Source organism: Orbicella faveolata, unplaced genomic scaffold (assembly GCF_042242905.1).
Source record: "Orbicella faveolata isolate gen_17 unplaced genomic scaffold, um_ofav_v1 contig_25, whole genome shotgun sequence".
Classification (NCBI taxonomy): domain Eukaryota; kingdom Metazoa; phylum Cnidaria; class Anthozoa; order Scleractinia; family Merulinidae; genus Orbicella; species Orbicella faveolata.
The window spans coordinates 26,728,549-26,746,099 of NW_028301553.1; the positions used below are offsets into that span (position 1 = coordinate 26,728,549).

At 38.9% G+C, this 17,551-nt stretch overlaps 1 protein-coding gene and 1 pseudogene across 1 annotated transcript; one reads left to right on the forward strand and one right to left on the reverse strand.

Moving 5' to 3' along the window:
* The first annotated feature begins 204 nt into the window (after nucleotides 1-204).
* Nucleotides 205-13,456, forward strand: LOC110043550 (ADP-ribosyl cyclase/cyclic ADP-ribose hydrolase-like). Its single transcript, XM_020749013.2, has 8 exons — nucleotides 205-1,045; nucleotides 2,758-2,846; nucleotides 3,644-3,776; nucleotides 4,953-5,044; nucleotides 5,961-6,053; nucleotides 10,287-10,373; nucleotides 11,043-11,144; nucleotides 11,411-13,456. Exons 1-8 carry the CDS (start codon nucleotides 770-772, stop codon nucleotides 11,556-11,558), a joined length of 1,020 nt encoding a protein of 339 aa, XP_020604672.2. The 5' UTR covers nucleotides 205-769; the 3' UTR covers nucleotides 11,559-13,456.
* LOC149109699 (uncharacterized) lies at nucleotides 8,587-9,691 on the reverse strand (annotated as a pseudogene).
* Nucleotides 13,457-17,551: the final 4,095 nt, after the last annotated feature.

The window sequence follows — 17,551 nt, forward strand, 5'->3', positions numbered from 1 at the left end:
ACCGCTGGTGAAGGAGCACGAAGACTCTGGGAACGAGATTGGGCCAAACATGATCATTTTTTGTAATACATCATCTGCGCATAAACAGCAACTTAAGCTGTTTATCGACATAAAAATAATAAAATAATAATAATAATAATAATAATAAGTAAAATAAATAATAATCCTAAAGTTTAAATCGCGGCACCTGAAACAATGTTCAAATCTAATACTACACGACGAAAACTATACATCCTTTGTTGTCTCATTACATATACTCGTCTACAAAATAGGGGGAGGGGAAGGGGGCGCTTATTCGAGGAGGCACTTATTTCAAATTGAAAGTGGGCGCTTATTCGAGGGAGAGCGTTAATTCGAGGGTTTACGGTACTCCCCCGAGTATCCGCTGGGCATGTGATGCAGATGATTGCACTGTACGCGTTGCACAGTTTAGGTATCCTATCCAGCAAAGTATTCATGAGTGTATATCGTATTTTTTTTCGTTCAACTATGGTCGTGTGTAAGCACTGGAAGCGAAAAAAAGCACTTAGAAACAATCTGTCTTTTCCAAAAGGAGGATGTTGCATTGTGTTTGTTATTCCAAATGTAACCAATCGATGACATCAATGACATCACTGAAATCAATGTCACGCCAGAAGACAATGATTTGGTGCATTCAGTTGCGTGCACAAGCGTCTGTGAATACGGAAATCAAATATCATTGACCCACACATCAAGGACCATAGCGCTAAAGAGTCTAAAGAGCATCTGATAAGTCACGTTCATCAAAATGGTTCAAGCCGCTGGTTTATGCGTAATAGTGGGTTTTGCTTCCGTTACTTTAGCTTATTCTTACGGTTCGACGAAGCATCTGAAGGACATCGTGCTTGGTAGATGCTGGGATTTCCAACGGCAGAAAGTGCAGGAGGAAGCCAGGAAAAACTGCTCGAAGATTTGGGACACGTTTTACACGGCGTTTGCCTACAAGGATCCGTGTAACACTACATTCGAAGATTATAAGCCGTATTTTGATGAAATTGGCATGGATATAGTCAAGCCGAACAAGGTTAGTGCATAACTAACGACATTATAGTTGATCCACAATCACTGATCACTTGACCTCGTGATTGGAAAGACACATTGTGGGAGCAGGTCCAAGTTTAAGATTTCTTTTAGGTTTTTTTTAGAATGAGATTTTGCATTTTCCGGTTTATTTATAACAATACAATAACTTGGTGTATTGTGAAAGGGCGATAATTAATTAACGCGCGCGGTCGAGCTTTTCAACGTAAATTAATTTGTTATTTATTTATTTTCGGAAAGAGCAGAATTCTAGTTTTCAGGTGTATATCTTACCAGCCTCGTGATCGGTAGGTAAATCCTCGTGACAAGAAGTTTATTTTAGAGGTTATTTCTCGGAATATGAATGTACAATTATACAATATAATGAAATTGTACATGGTTGGTTGTAGAGGAAGCATGTCACTATGCCTACCTGTTAGCGTTTGAAATATTTATTCAATTGACTACGCGTTTCATTTTTTATTGTCTTACGAAAATTTATTCATTTGCTACTATGTACAGCACTGTAACACGAAAATATATCGACGTCGTGATATTTGTGTACGAGGATAGCGTGACGCGAAGTGTTTGGGTTCTGAGTGGGTTATGTAAATCAGCGTTCACAAAGCAGTCTGCAATATTGTTACAAAAATTGTAAATTTGCATGCACTACCGTGACAAAATATAACAAGCTATAATTGAAACGGGCTACACTATTCTACACTATTCCTCATGAAAACAGCAACTAACGAGAAAAATGTCATAGCACGCCAAATTGTTCTCTGTTATATTCCTCATATGTTCGCAAGGTTAGTTTTCCTTTCAAAGAGCCAAGTGGCGCTTCAGGCCGGAGCTTATCCCGGTTTCTGTAGCATGAAGCGACTAGGAGTATTTCTACTCCCCCCTGGATGGGATGCTAGTCCATCGCAGGGTTACCCCCAGCATTATGTTCGCCGCTACCCATGTACACACCTGGCTGGAGAGAGGCACTGTGAGAGCAAAGTGTCTTGCCCAAGAACACAACGCAATGGCCCCGGCGAAGGCTAAAACCTGGACCGCTCGATCCGGAGACGAGCGCACTAATCATGAGGCCACCGCGCCTCCCACTAATCCAGGGATAAAACTTGTTTCCAATCGACAAGTGAACCTAATAACGCACAAAAACAAATATGCATGGTTTAAGTTCGTTCCAAAGTATTTCAATTTTAGAAACCGATTTCTTTTTTCTAGCTTGTACTTTGGAATTAAAAGGAATCATTAATTAACGACATTAAAGTTAATTATTAATTATTCTGTTTTTAATTTTTGTGTCACGCTTATTGACAGAAAGGATTTAGCTGATTTCTTGACTTATGTCGCCCCAAATGAACATTGCGTGAATTTTGGAAGATATCTTATTTATTATTTTCTCGGAAGTAAAAACGTTTTAGATATCTATTGCTTTAAAATCCGACGACGGTTGGTTTTTTGCACACTTCAGCAAACAAAACCTCAGAACAAACCTTGTTTTAGCTCACTGACGTTCAAAGCAAAGGAGTGGAGCCAAATTGTCTCACATCCTAAAGATTCAGTGCTACCCGAAGCTTTTCATCATTGAGACAGAAACTCAGCAACCACGTGACTTTGCAGAGTTGGTGCAAAGTATCAATCGGGCGTGCGGTATAATTTTGTTTAATATGTTTTCACATGTTGTAAACTGAGTTTTATTCCACACAGAGCCTCTTTTGGTCAGGAACTTATAAAGAGGCGCACCTGTTCTCAGATTTCGATGCCAGGTTCACGACATTGGAAGATACAATGGCAGGGTTAGTGCTACTGAACGTAATTCACTTTCACTGCCGATACAGTCCACGTTAACGAGTGTAACTAAAATTAAAATTGCGTATTATATCTTGCATGTGTAGTAGCATTCTCTGGTTAAGAATTTGATAAAATTAGGGCTTTCGGCTTCCAATCTAAAGCCTTAAAAAACTAAAATGTCGAAATTTCCTTTGCCAATTACACTGGCGATGGATCATTCGTGGAGAGGAATAGTAGGACCTTTTTTGCATGATTGTTTTACGTTCCGGATGTGTTCTGTTATTCTTTCACCAATACAGCTCCACGGACAGTCGGCACAAGGAATTCTATCACTTTATGGGCTACATTAGTCTAAAGCGATGGGTAGCCTGAACTTTGGAGAACGGAATTCGTGTAGTAGGGTTCGAGGAAACTTTCGAGTTGGGAAAACTGCCAACACTACCCTACCCCCCCCCCCCCCTCCCCTAGTCTTTTTCCAATTTTAATAAGGTTGATAAGACAGAAAATATTAAGGCACCATTTAGAAGCACTTTTCTCTTATTCTTTTTCTGCTCAAATTAAATCATGATTAGTAAGCCCGTCAGAATTTGGTAAATATAGAACATACATGTAGAAACTGCAGTAAATTTCCCCACAGTATTACGAAAAAGGTACTGACATTTATATTTTTTGTGTATGTAGCACTATTAACTCTCCGCTAAGCACACAGTTCTAATAGGCCCTTTCTTTGCTGAATACTGAAGGTCCACCCCTCTCCCTCCCCCAAACCAGATTAACCTCTAATTAAATTCTTTCTGATCAGGTGGATCGTAAACGGCTTGACTTGGTGTGGTACTGAAGCCAATAAGACTGATGGTATTAATTATTCTTCCTGCCCGAACATAACAACTGGTTGCGATTACCCGACGCCATTTTGGGGCCAAGCTTCGAAAAGAGTAAGTTTAATATAATTGCTTGTTCACCATTGTGTGCTCATTTGAATGGTGTTCTGAAAGCGGGGAGGGGGAGGGGGGTGGGGGAGTGAAGGGGAGGTGATTAGTGAGTTGAAAATGATATTTGAGTATACACCCTGAAGGTGGAGGGGAGTAGAGGGAGAGGAGTACTATGTAAATCTTTGGGTAACCCTTGCCCCATACTAGACTCTGATCAACTTGATTTTGCAGCCCTATTCGAGGCTAGACAGCAAAACTAGCTATTTTCCATGCAAAAAATAAAAAAAAAAACTAACGTAGTCCAACATACACTAACTAAACCAATATCATTCTTACAAAGTCACTTCCGAGTTTCAATTTCTATTATAGAACCTCGGGTAAAGAACCCTGTTCTACACTAAATTATTTATACACTCGCCACTATTTCGATAAATTATACCCTATTGACCAAATTATACCCTGTAGACTAAAACTGTCTGATTTCTACACCTTATCCCAGACTAAACTGCCTTAAACCCATTCTCCTCATAGCGACACACACCTATATAACTTATATATGGGAGTAATCCTCCCTCCCCTGCACCACCCGGGGGTATGACCATATTCGTTGTTTGTGGGTCTATTTCCTGATGAAAACTCTGAATAGAGAGAGAGAGGAAAAGGAAAGTGTTTCCTTTTGGATGACGTTATTTGTTTGTGCCAGTTTGAATCAAATAAGTTCTTTTTTTTTTTTCTTTTACCATGTCCAGAAAAATAAAGCTAAACTATGTGCTCGAAGTTCTTGGCCGAATGGTGAAAACCAATTAATCTTTAGTTCCTGGTTGTGCGCTATCCGTTTACTACAAAGAACAACGTATAACTTAATTTCTAATTGCTTTGTCTCAGGTTTTTCTACGGCTGGAAGCTAGAAGCCCAGAATAAGGGTTTGACTACTGCCCTAGTAATGTATCCTGAACGTCGATTCCATAGTAGGCTCAGGAGACTAGCTTACTCTTCTTTTCGCCTAGAATTAAAATGGTTGCGGAGTTTTTTCCCAACAACTACCAAACGTTATGCAACCTTTGGTAGCTTTGGTAGACTTGTACTTGCAGAAAGCAATCTCCCTGTGCCTTTGACGCTCGCAAGGAGATCTTCTTTGATTCAGTTTCAAAAAATGTTGGCTCTCTTTATTTTTTGAAGTTTGCAGAAAAAGCAAGGGGAATTGTTCGTGTTATGGTAAATGGGACGCGGATGGAATCTGGGAAACGAATTCCAGCTTACAGAAACAATAGGTATTGACCTTTTCTCAGCCAATGTTTTAACTTAACATTTTCTAAATCTAAACCTAGTTAATGTACCTAAACTCAGTCCCTCTTTGGCAGCTAGCACCACATAATGCAACAGTTGTTTATCGCCTCTCACTCACCTCCCAACTTATGCATCATCTCGTTGTTCCAACTTTCGCCTCCAGCCATTTACTGATACATACTAGTTATGGAACGCTTTCGAGTGGTGTACCTATTCCATGGGATATTCCAGGTTAAGCAGTAGACCACAAGTTTTTATGGTTTATAAGCTGATAAACCACGCGGAATGTTGGAAGAACACTCGAAGAATTTGTAAATCACTCGCCTGCGGCTCGTGATTTACGAATTCTTCGAGTGTTCCGCCAACATCCCAAATGGTTTATCATGCCTCTAAACCATAGAAACTTGTGGTCTATTGCTTTTATATAATAATTCAGAAGACACGCGAAATTTCCATGAGTCCGGCTACTGGCACAATACACCACAGCTGATTGACCTATCAGAGCGCGCGCATTTATTTGATTATTATATAAGTACACCACGAGAGAACGTTGCATAACTTTTTTATACCATGCCATGTAGAATACAGCGGCCAACACAACCGCTGTACATACGCGCGGCGCATGACAAGGTTGGATTTAACACCGTCGTAAACACAACGGCTTTCTTGTATTCTGATTGGATGTGCTTTCTATGGCGTGGTATAAATTCCAGTATCGCTTGCGATCTTACTTTCTGAGTATCTATCAGTCAACCTCTATCAGTCTAGCTATCCATTCGTTTTTTGGTTCCTTTGATGTTTCTATAAACCACTCATTTATTATATACTTGCTAGACGTTAAAAAGAAGAGAAAAAAGGATCTACAATGATGTTTTTATTGCCCTCTTTTAACTTTTTAAGCTTCTTTGGACAATATGAACTGCCAAACCTTCAAGTGGATCAGATCATAAGGCTCCTAGTCCTTGTGGTACACAACATCGACGGTTCAGACCTGTAAGTGAACATAATCCCTTTGCACTGGTTTTCTGACTGAAAAAAATATAAAAAAATATAATGCCACAAATGATAGCTTCAAAGCCACTTGACAGGTAAAATTTGATAACTATGCTTTTCTGAGCAAAACCTCGCTGCTGTATAGAGATGGTTAAATGCTCGTAGAGATTCAACTTTACGTTTTGAAAAAGAGGACCCCCCCCCCCCCCCTCCACACTCCCTTTAAAAACTAGGCGCGAAAAATTGGAGGAAAAAAATGCGCCGTCGAGACACCCTTTATACTAGAAAATGAAACCCCTTACTAGAAAATAAATGAATAGTCAATTGTACCATTGTTAATAGAGGGGAATGGCTATGAAGCCCATTAAACATCAACGGAGGAATCAAAGATGCTAAGGTAACATTTGAAGGTCAACGACCGTGCACAATCTTTTGTTTTACGCTTGGCTATGAATGAATTGCGTAATCAAAACGTTTTTCTTGGTTGGTTCCTCAGTAAGAGGTAAACCGTAATTGTGTTTAGTGTACTGTTATGGCCAAAAATCAAACACAGACATACAACAAGAAGCTTCACATAACTATTAAGGTAAAGGTAAAATCTTTATTTAGACACGGTATTTCCTTCAGGACTATACAATATTTAATTTAAATAAATCTAACTACCTAACTAATTTAATATTGTAAATAACTACTAGAATAAGAGAAATAATAAAAACCTGCTTTACAAGGAAGCCGTGTATAAAAACAAAATAAAATTTATATAAGACCACCGTCAAAATCATAGTTCTTCAACTTAGATTTAAATTGATTAAGGGAGAGCGATTGTCTAATATTCAAGGGCAGACTATTCCATAGTACAACTCCGCTGTAAGAAAGACTTCTTTTACAGTAATTAGTGTGGGGCTGTGGGATAGCAAGCGTACCATCACTATCTCTTAGCTTATAAGTCAAAGTATCGGAACGGAAGACAAAGTGTGAACAAAGATATTCCGGAACCATATTATTTACAATCTTGTACATCACTATTGATTTATTAACAAGGCGTTGACGGTCCAGTTTAACCCAGTTGACCATCCTCAACAATTCATCAGTATTACGATCGTAATTTGAAAAAGTTATGACGCGTGCTGCCCGATTTTGTAATTTTTGTAACTTTTGAGAAAGAGTTTTAGAACAGGATCCCCACACCGAACTGCAGTAATCGAGATGAGGTTGGACTAATGAATTGTAAACGGAAAGTAAAGTCTTATATGGGACCGAATACCTAATACGTTTAATGGCGCTAATGCCAGAAGCAATCTTTTTGGAAAGCTCATTGATATGACACTCCCAAGTAAGATTTTCATCAATGTGTACACCTAAGGATTTAACAGTCGAGACTCGTTTTATCGGAAACTGGTTGATATTAGCAGTAGGATTCACTGTAAAATTTGAAAGCCTTTGCTTGGAACCAATCAGAAGGAATTCTGTCTTTGTCATATTTAAAGTTAGTTTGTTGGCTGCAAGCCACACACGAATTCTCTCCAAATCAAGATTAATACAACTATTTATTTCATCAACGTCACTACCAGCAAAAGCAATACTAGTGTCATCGGCGTACATCCTTGGTTGGGAATGCTGGAGGCGATTAGGCAAATCATTTATATACAATAGAAATAAAAGGGGCCCAAGAATCGTTCCCTGTGGAACACCACAGCGAAGGAACATTTTGGACGATTTATTCCCGTTTACAAGACACGTTTGGGTTCGGTTTTTTAAATAAGAGCAGAACCATTGGTTTGTGGAACCCTGAATACCATAAGCTTGTAATTTTGAGAGAAGAATAGAGTGATCCACAGTATCGAAAGCCTTCTTAAGATCTAAAAATACAACGGCATTAATAAAGCCACGATCGATGTTTAAAGACCAATTATCAGTCGCTTCAATCAATGCAGTAACTGTAGAATGAAGCGAGCGAAAACCGGATTGGTGTCTACTGAGAAGATTATTTTCATTTAGGTAATGATACAACTGATCATAAATAATTCGCTCGAAAACCTTGGCCACAACCGGGATAATCGAGATCGGTCGATAATTAGAAGGATCACTCCTATTTCCTGCTTTCTTAAAAAGAGGCGTGATTCTTGCATTTTTCCATTCATTAGGAAAAATACCAGTATCGATCGATTGATTGAATATCAGAGCGAGTGACCAGGAGATTAAATCCGGACATTCTTTTAGAAGTCTTGCTGACACAGAATCGAGACCTGTAGCCTTTCTCTTGCATAATTTATTTAGGTGGGACAAAACGTGCGATTGAGTCACACGCTGAAAACTAAAACAATTGCTGGTTTGGTAAATATATTCATCGAAAGAGGTGCCGACTTCCTCTATATCCCTGGACAGTTCGGGACCGATTTCTGCGAAAAATTTATTAAAACCCTCTGCGATTTCGGTCGAATTCGTTATTCTCGTTCCATTGAGCTCAAGCTCGTTAATTGCAGCTTTATCCGATTTGCGGCGTGTCACCTCATTGATAGTTTCCCAAGTCTTGCGCGAATTTCCATTGTAAGCTTCAAAAGTTTCATAATAATAGGACTTTTTTACATTCTTGATCTCATTGTTCACTTCATTACGCAACTTCTTAAAATTATTTCAATCACTTGGATCGCCCGTCCGCAAAGCCTTAATTTTAAGACGATCTCTCCGATACATCAAATTCTTAAGCTCAGGAGTAATCCATGGACTTTTAGAAGCACGAACGTATTTAGTGTGGAGTGGAGCATGCAGATCACACACTGCTAAGAACAAAGTTTTCCATTTCGACCACATTTCATTGGGGTTATCCATTCCCATGAGATCAACCCACGGTTGAGCTATAACGATCGAAATTTTTAAATTGCCTATACGAAACAGTACTATTTCCCTTGACGGCGGATGGCAATGAAATTTTACGAAAAACATAAATCAAACTATGGTCACTGATTCCGACATGAGATACTCCAGAGCAAGATACATTGTCCGGGTGACTAGTGAAAATAACATCAATTAAAGTGCTACTCACAGGCGTTACTCTTGTCGGTTCATTAATAAGTTGTTTTAGATTGTAAATATCAGTAATGTTTAGTAACGCCTGGGTATTTACATTATTCAGAGATGATGAGAGCATATTACAATTAAGATCGCCCATAAGGTAATACTCTTTCCCTTCAGCATCCAGCTTTCCAACAAAAGATTCAAAATCAGAAAATAATTCAAAAGGTGAATTGGGAGGTCTATACCATGTAGCAACAATAAAAGACTTGTTTCTTGGTTTACTAATTTCGATAGTAAGGCTTTCAAGTTGGTCAAATACGAGGTCCAAGCGAACATTATAATTAATATTAGAACGAACATAAAAGCAAACCCCACCTCCATTTCTGCCGTTTAGCGGTCGGTCGCGGCGAACGATATCGTAACCATCAATACTGACCTCATTATCGGCGATAATTTCATGTGATCGAGTTTCATTGACTGCTAGCAAATCGAGGCATTTACTATGCAAAATGATGCGAAGCTCGTCGATATGTCTCGGGAGACTAGTGATGTTTAAGCAGGCCATTTTAAAGCCACGTTTGCTAGGAATCAATGTTTCAGTATTAAAGGAAAATATATTAGGAGGGACAGAATGGACGTGAGAAGAGGGGCTTGAATGAGACCCTTCAAGATCCGAGCAAGTCGCTTGTCATAGGTTTAAATGAGAAACAAGATTTTTAACTGATAGCTTTGTACTTTGCACGTTCAAATGCAGCCCACTAGCGTTGAGATGCTCTCTCTTGACGTTAGAGTGAGAGATCGTTCTCCATGCATATTGCTTGGGAAAGCGGTTTACAATTCTGTTGACCTCATTGATTTTGCAGTCGAGATTGTCGTCTGCTCTCAAAATTAAAGATGAAATTGTTATGTTACAGTCTGGAGAGTGGTTTTGAATCTTCAATCCGAGGTTAACAATCCCTTCAGCAATTTCTCGAGGTTCAGAGGTCTTAACATCGTTCGTACCAACATGGAGAATAACCTCTGTAGGCTTTCTGCGGAGTGACTCTTTTAACTATGGTTGCACGGAATAAACTTCCGCTTTTAAATTCGTATGTTTTATGGCATAGCTTAGCTAGATATGCTGAGGGTTAACCACTTGCTTACCTTTCAAACTTCAACACAATGGTAAATGTGGTGAATGTATGATGATATTTTGATGTCTTGAATCTCGGCTTGCAGAGAAACATGTAATAATGGCTCGATAAAACTAATGCAAGAGGTTGCCAGCAGACGGGGAATAAAAACTACATGTTTTGACGACCCAGAGTAAGTATAGTAGAAACGTTAAGCCCGAAACGTGTGGAAGAATTTAAACTGTACAATCGTGGATTACAATGATGTTTTATGGAATGAATGAAAAAAATCAGAGAAATACTCAAGCTTGTCAAGACATTGCTTATAGGTAGCCGAGCCTTAATAGCATCAGCCTATAGCTGTCGTATCACTAAGTGCGGGATGGTATTTTCAGCTCCTAGATAATTATTACCCACGCTAGAGGGACGGATAATAACAAATCATCCATGCAACTTGTAAAACGGTCATGACAAGCAGAATCATGAATCATGAAATTAAAATAATTCAGAGCATGCTGATTTGTGACTATTGCATTGCCGTGATCACCACAGTTGCAGTTGGATTTGCTTGTGGGCACTGCTGTAACTCTGACATAGTCAACAAATAGAGGAATTTTAAATCTATGCATGCATACATACAGATTGCTACGTTTTCTTATGTTAAAATTCATTTTCAGCAACTTTTATTTTAGTAATGATCTGCAGTCAATCAGTGAAATCAGCCATGGACAACCAGTTTGTCTTTTGGGAGAATGTTTCACCCATACTACCAGCTATCTACTGTGTTTGAAACTTATTCTGTTTAAAATACCATCAACTGCTGATACGGGAGTTAAGTACGTTTATTTATTGCCTTTTCCAGTACTGTTCGACATCTTTTATGCGCTGATCACCCGACATCTCGCGAGTGCAAGTTCCTGAACAATGGAATAAGAAAAATACAGCCTGTAAAGGAATGCAGTGGGTAAGAGTTTACACACACACAAAAAAACAACAACAGCAACAACAAACCAACTCAAATATTAGCAGTCGGAACGCTCTCCTTACTCTAGGAGTGTCTACAAAGATTCATCCCATGCTTGTCAGAACATCAAAGTAATATTGTTAAGTTGGTTATGGTCTCACTTAATTTGCAAATGAATTTCCATGCCTGCTTTCCTCCTTTATTCACATCCAGTGAACTAATGAAAGCCAATCTTGTCTTATTCTTGTCCGTTTTGTTTTTCTTAGAACGTGGAAGCTAGTGGCCATTATTGCGCTGGTTATTGTCGCCGCCTTCTGTCTGATTTCAATAGTTATCGGAGTATTCTGGGTAAAACGACCTAAAGAGAATCATGGTGCTTCTTTTAATTACACAGAACATAAAGAAGATGCCTAATAAATTCCCTCAAAAAAAAGTTTCGCTTTCCACTTGAGCTATTCAGCCACTTAACTTTAGTAAAGGAACTGTTTATTGCATGGTATCCGAGGGGGACTTCCATATGAAACAGACACCGTTGCTCGTCGGAATTTTGAAAATAACTCCTAAGAGGTACCAAGATCCTGTTTTGTGGGCGTGGCTTAAATTTTTTCTCCCCTAAGAAGAACCAAATCGTACATAACACATTATCTCCTGTCATGTTTTTTTCGACTCAATGCCCTGAAAGGGGTCGCACAAGTTCCCGCTGTGGACCTAAGAGTTACCAAAACCGCTTTGTTAATCCCTGAAAGGTGGGAAGCACCCCCGTCTTTTTCATATGGGAATCCCCCCCCCCCCCCACCCCAGGCATGGTATTGCCATTTTTTGTAACTAGAGGTCTGTAATGTGTCCAACGCTCACTAACTGTTACAGTTGCTGTGGCAAAAGTTCTTAAAATCAGATAACATATTGAGCAAAAACATTATCACTTAGCGGTTAGCTATTTCTTTTATTAAGAATTCACCTCCAATTCGGTGATATCTTGTTTTGGCATATACCACAAAAGGAGTAGAAAATTAGTTTCAAAATGGTCGAAAATTAAGCCCTTAACGTGCGATTTTGTCTCTTCGGCTGCTCGGAGGTGTATAGTACATTATTGTGCAGAAGTAATGCAACCAGAAAATTAGTTTAGAAAAAAATGGTCGGAAATGAAAAGCCTTTGACGTGCGATTTTTTATCTTCGAGTGCTCGGCTGTGAATAGTGTTTGCTTATCACTTCCGAGCTAGGCAATGACTGCGTGCAAAAAGTTATATTCAGTTGTGTGGTACATGCTGTACCTTTCTATTCCTTTATGATAACTGTTCACGATTAATTAGTCTTAGTAAATATTATTTCATTTGGCCGCCTCTAGCTTTTTCGCCAAAAGAAGCTTTTGTCATAAGTATGTGAGCCTTTGTTGTAAGTAAGATCTACCTATGACTGGAAAAGCATTCTCAAAACAAAATGCGATACGAAATTTAATAAAGATTTGTCTATTTGAGTTGACACTTGTGTATTCATTTGATTTTGTTATACAGTTGCAAACATCTTTCTTTGATTTCACGTGCTTCATCTAAATGTGAAGTTTTCGATTACTGTTTCAATTATTAAATTTTTCAGATTTGGCACAACCGTAATGAGGTACATCCAGCAACGGATGGAAAGCGGTTAATAAATCAGCATAGATGATCAGTAAAGATGTCAATCGCGCTTTTAATAAACGGTTCGGGTGCCTCGCGTAAGCAAGTTACAGATCATATTCAGTCTCGTCAAAGTCGTGCCAAAAAAAACTAAATAAAAAAACCTGTTCTTTTGCGATATTTTGTTCTTTTCCAATTTGTTGGCGCAAACAAAATAAACGTACGGTCAAAAGTTTTCGTTTCGGTTAAGTATTGCGCTATTGAACTTAACGTAACTTTAGAATTAAGATTAGCAGAGATTATTAATCATTAAGAGGTTATTAATCATTAATTTAATTTTCACTCTCTTGACGTACACGGCTTAACCCTTCCCAACATAAAGCACCCGGTCTAGAGGGAAATTTCGCAATGCCACTTAAATACGATTTTGAGAAGGGTTGGGTGAGAATACTGGAATCTCTATTATCAGTATTTTTTCTGCCTATTTCTCAGTTATCATGTAGTTAAAACTGCAACCCACTTCTATGCAGCTATCAGTAAATTTTTTCTCAGTAATCATTTGTTAGCCGACAGGTAAAATTATGACCAATTCTCAGTCATCAGTTAAGAGGATCTCCCAGGGGCTTGGGGAAACGTGGGAACATTATCATCTGTTTCAAGGGAACAAGGGGTATTTTGGAATAAATTTGAGGGAACAAGGAATGTTTCTACTATTAAACGGAACTTTGAACAAAAACATTTAGGGACAAGGAATTTATCAATGGGGAACAAGGGAGAAAAAGTGGAATTTTCAAGGGATCAAGGGAACATGCTACTCTCGATGGGGGGCTCGGAGGATAACCTCACCTAGGCCCTGAGTTAATGATCTAATCTGAGGGCTAAACAGGTTGATCAAGATCATCGATCGTTTCGATTATAAGTCTTCTAATGTAATCTACTACATACCTTGCACTCAGCACTAAATCAGTGTGCTATATTAGCTTGACGGGAACAACGAAAAAGACACCTTGAAACCTGTCTCTAAACATTTCAATCTTCCTGACCATTCTTTAAGAAAGAAGTTTGTTCTTCGACTAGGAAACTTGGCTCCCCATGGGATCAGTTAAAACTTTCTTATTAGCTCATTAATTCATGCATTTTGCTTTGCCATGCTTTCTCCAATAGCGTAACTCCAACCTCCACTACATAAACACACATACAACATAATCACCTGCAATACAATACAATACAACACAACACAACACAACACAGCACAGCACAGCACAGCACAGCACAGCACAGCACAGCACAGCACAGCACAGCACAGCACAGCACAGCACAGCACAGCACAGCACAGCACAGCACAGCGCAACACAACACAGCACAGCACAGCACAACACAACACAATACAATACAATGCAATGCAAGACTCATGCAACAGCCTACTTTGAACTGACGAAGGAACGACGCTTGAATCAACAGCCCCACTTATGTGCTACGGCGGTTAAATAACTTTGGAGTGGAGGCGTCGTGGCCGAATGGTCAGGGCGCTGGATTTGAAATCTGGTGGAGGTCCCTTGTTCAAATCCTCCTCCCTATCGCTGTCAGGTTTGTACCCTGTAGTCCCGAGTTCAAATCCTCGACCGTTCGGCCTCCCACCAGTTGAGATTCTTAATAGTTTATGTTCTATTTGAAATATTTGTTTATTTATTTACAGTGACCCAAACAGTGTAACAGTGCTAAATACATTTGACACATAAATAATATTATTAATTAATATCATTATCATTATCATTACCATTATCATTATCATTATCGTTACCATTATCGTTATCGTTATCGTTATCATTATCATTGTTTCTTCTTGAATACGCGCGATCAATATTGTCATGACAGGTGACTTCTTTCAAAAATACTTTTAAATGCATTTTAGCAATATTCTGTTCAATGTAAATGCAAACTATTCATATTGATTGCTCTTTTATAAATGTAACGTCGTGATTGGCGTTACCATGGTTATTTACCACTTTATTGAACTTTTTTTTCCGAAAAGTAAGAGCTAACACACTTTTACTGTTACCGTTGCTATGGCAAAATCTATAAAACATATAATGTTGAGCTAAATATTATATTTTGTCTCATCTACTGCATACCGTGCTATACATTTAGTGGTTAGATATTCCTTTTATTAATTATTTACCTCCACAACAGTTGTTTTGGCATATACCACAAATGACCATAACAATAGTTTAAAAAAATGGTCGAAATTAAGCATTTGACGTGCGATTTTGTCTCTTCGGCTGCTCGGATGTGAAAAGTGCCTGCTTATCATGATCACTTCTGAGCTAGGAAATGAGCACGTATGAAAAGATCTATTCACTTGTGTGGTACATACTGTACAACTGTACCTTTTATTCCATTGTGATAACTGTTAACGATTAATTAGTGTTAATAAAAATGATCTCATTTGGCCTCTTCTAACTCTTTTGCCAAAAGAATCTTTTGTAATTAGTGTGTGAGCCTTTGTTGTTAGAACGATCTGCCCATCACTGGAATTACATTTTGACAATCTCACCAAATGCGTGGTCTAGAAATTTGTATTTCCTTGGCTGAAAATTGGTTAATGGACGTCACTCAACTTGCGTTGACTTGGGTTGGGTGGCCAAACGGTGAAAAACGTGCGTCGACTCGCGTTTAAATTTGATATCGACCAAAGTGAGCGCAAGTCATGGAAACTTCTCTTAAATATGTGCATTTGGTGGTAATAAACACTTAACGCAGTGTTTTGGGTGTGAAAACTGTATTTCTGTCACACGAAGAATTAGCCGAGTTTTCTGATTTGCATTTGATTTACAGCAATGCAACTGTGATTCACAGTTTCGTTGACATTAAGCCCTCTTATATTCCATTAGTAAATTGCGAAGGCCAGATACCCGGGCCGTTAATTAAAAGCACAATTAACATCTAGCTACATCTTATCTGATCATCTAAGCTGATTGCTTGACCGGTTTGCATCCGATTTAGAGGCCTTGCTAAACGGACTCGCAAGTATACTTAGACGCTACTTGAAAAATTTTTTTGTGCCTACTTGCGAATCCGTTTGGCCAGGTCTTGCTTCCACTTGGATTAACTTGCGATAAGCTAAATGTTTTGAAGCCATATCCATGATAGGTCACAGTTGAGTAGAGGTTAACTTTGTACAACAGGTGCATGAAAATGGTATAATCTTCATAATAAAATGTAGAGGGAATATCTACCTTTTATAGTACATGTGTGTCTGTCTGTATTCTTAAAAACATAGCCACAGAATTTGACTTGTCACTAATAATCTTGGTTCAATTCTGTCCCAGAGCTAGCTTTCCACAAGGCTTATCGTAGCTCAAATAACAGCAAATAACTCTCCTGTATGCCTTTTGAGGCCAGGAAGACTAAATTCACCGTCTTTTCGTTGCACAATTTAATTAAGAGTGCTTTCAACATGAAATTGGAGTCTAAATCAAGACAAACGTACACATATCAAAACCGCAGCGGAGAGCTGAACTATAGCTTTCTAAAACCTGCATCGTCCTAAATGGACTGAACAAGAGCTTCTTACATCGAGACTGGATTGAACTTCAAACAAACTGGGCCATAATTATGTAACACTCCGCATGATGTCAGTTCCTCAATTGTCGACCGGAAGCCACACAAACAAATCTCTTCCGCGCTAGCGAATCACAGACATGTCTGATAGTTAGCTGGGCCGGAAACGCCTAACATTGATGAAACAAGGAAATTAAATGTTATTCACGATCGATCAGGCATTGACGTGATTTCCTTCACTCTGCTCGTTGCCTTGTTTTGCTCGCAAATAACAGTGTCCCGGATGTGCTTGAAATTCATCGAGCGGGAAATGCCATATCCACACAACATTCTTCATTCATTCCGCATATGCATTAAAGTTCAGAGCAAATAACGCCCACAGCCGCTAGAAAGGTCTAGTACATTGCACGTCTAAGCCCTAAATTGATGTGGCTAAAGCTCTTTGCTGTCTAAAGCAAGCGCACATTATCGCCACAGGTGCAAACCGTCTACTATTACAGGACTAAATGACGTCCCGTTAATAATACATCTCAGAACCGCTTCATGCATATGTACGATAATGGACGACGCTTGCTAGCAAATCGTTAGACTTAATGATGTCCTCGGGCAGACTTCCTTTAGACAGCAGTTATAGAATGCTAATTGGTCGGCTAATCCTCAGAGTCACCGCGCGGACTGAAATTCAGACGAGTGTAGCCTGGGCTAAACTGAACACCAATTGAAAAGGGGAGGGGTAGCGATAAATAATTAAAAAAAAAAAATTACAAATAGATGAAACATGCAGCAAGAAGTTCTCTACATTTCATGCTACGTAAGATTTACAAGCTGCTGCCGTACGGAAAGCCAAAATAAATAAATAAATAAATAAATAAATAAATAAATGTATGAATAATAAAAAAACCGCTTGATTTTTTCAACACTGTTTTCATAAATCCAGACATATATTTCAACGGAACAAGACTGGATGAACCAGAAAGGCCGAAAAATGAGCGTGTCTAATTACTGTCGACCTTTCTAAAGCATTTGGGGTCAAACTAGGGCATTCCCTGATTATTTCGGACATTCTGTGCCAATATATGACTGAATTTATGAAACCGTGTCAAGACTGCGACAAAATAGCGGGCATGTTTTTGGAAAAACGGTCAGATGTAAAGTTAAGGAGAAAGTTGAGCAAATCTCCCCGCTCAGTGATGCACAGTACACTGCTACAGGTATAACGTTAACCACCGTAA

Bases quoted from the DNA above. Each gene is read 5' to 3' on its own strand.
- LOC110043550 (XM_020749013.2), top strand. From the start codon at position 770: ATGGTTCAAGCCGCTGGTTTATGCGTAATAGTGGGTTTTGCTTCCGTT. The intron at 1,046-2,757 runs GTTAGTGCATAA...TATTCCACACAG, and splicing joins ATATAGTCAAGCCGAACAAG to AGCCTCTTTTGGTCAGGAAC. The intron at 5,045-5,960 runs GTATTGACCTTT...TAACTTTTTAAG, and splicing joins CCAGCTTACAGAAACAATAG to CTTCTTTGGACAATATGAAC.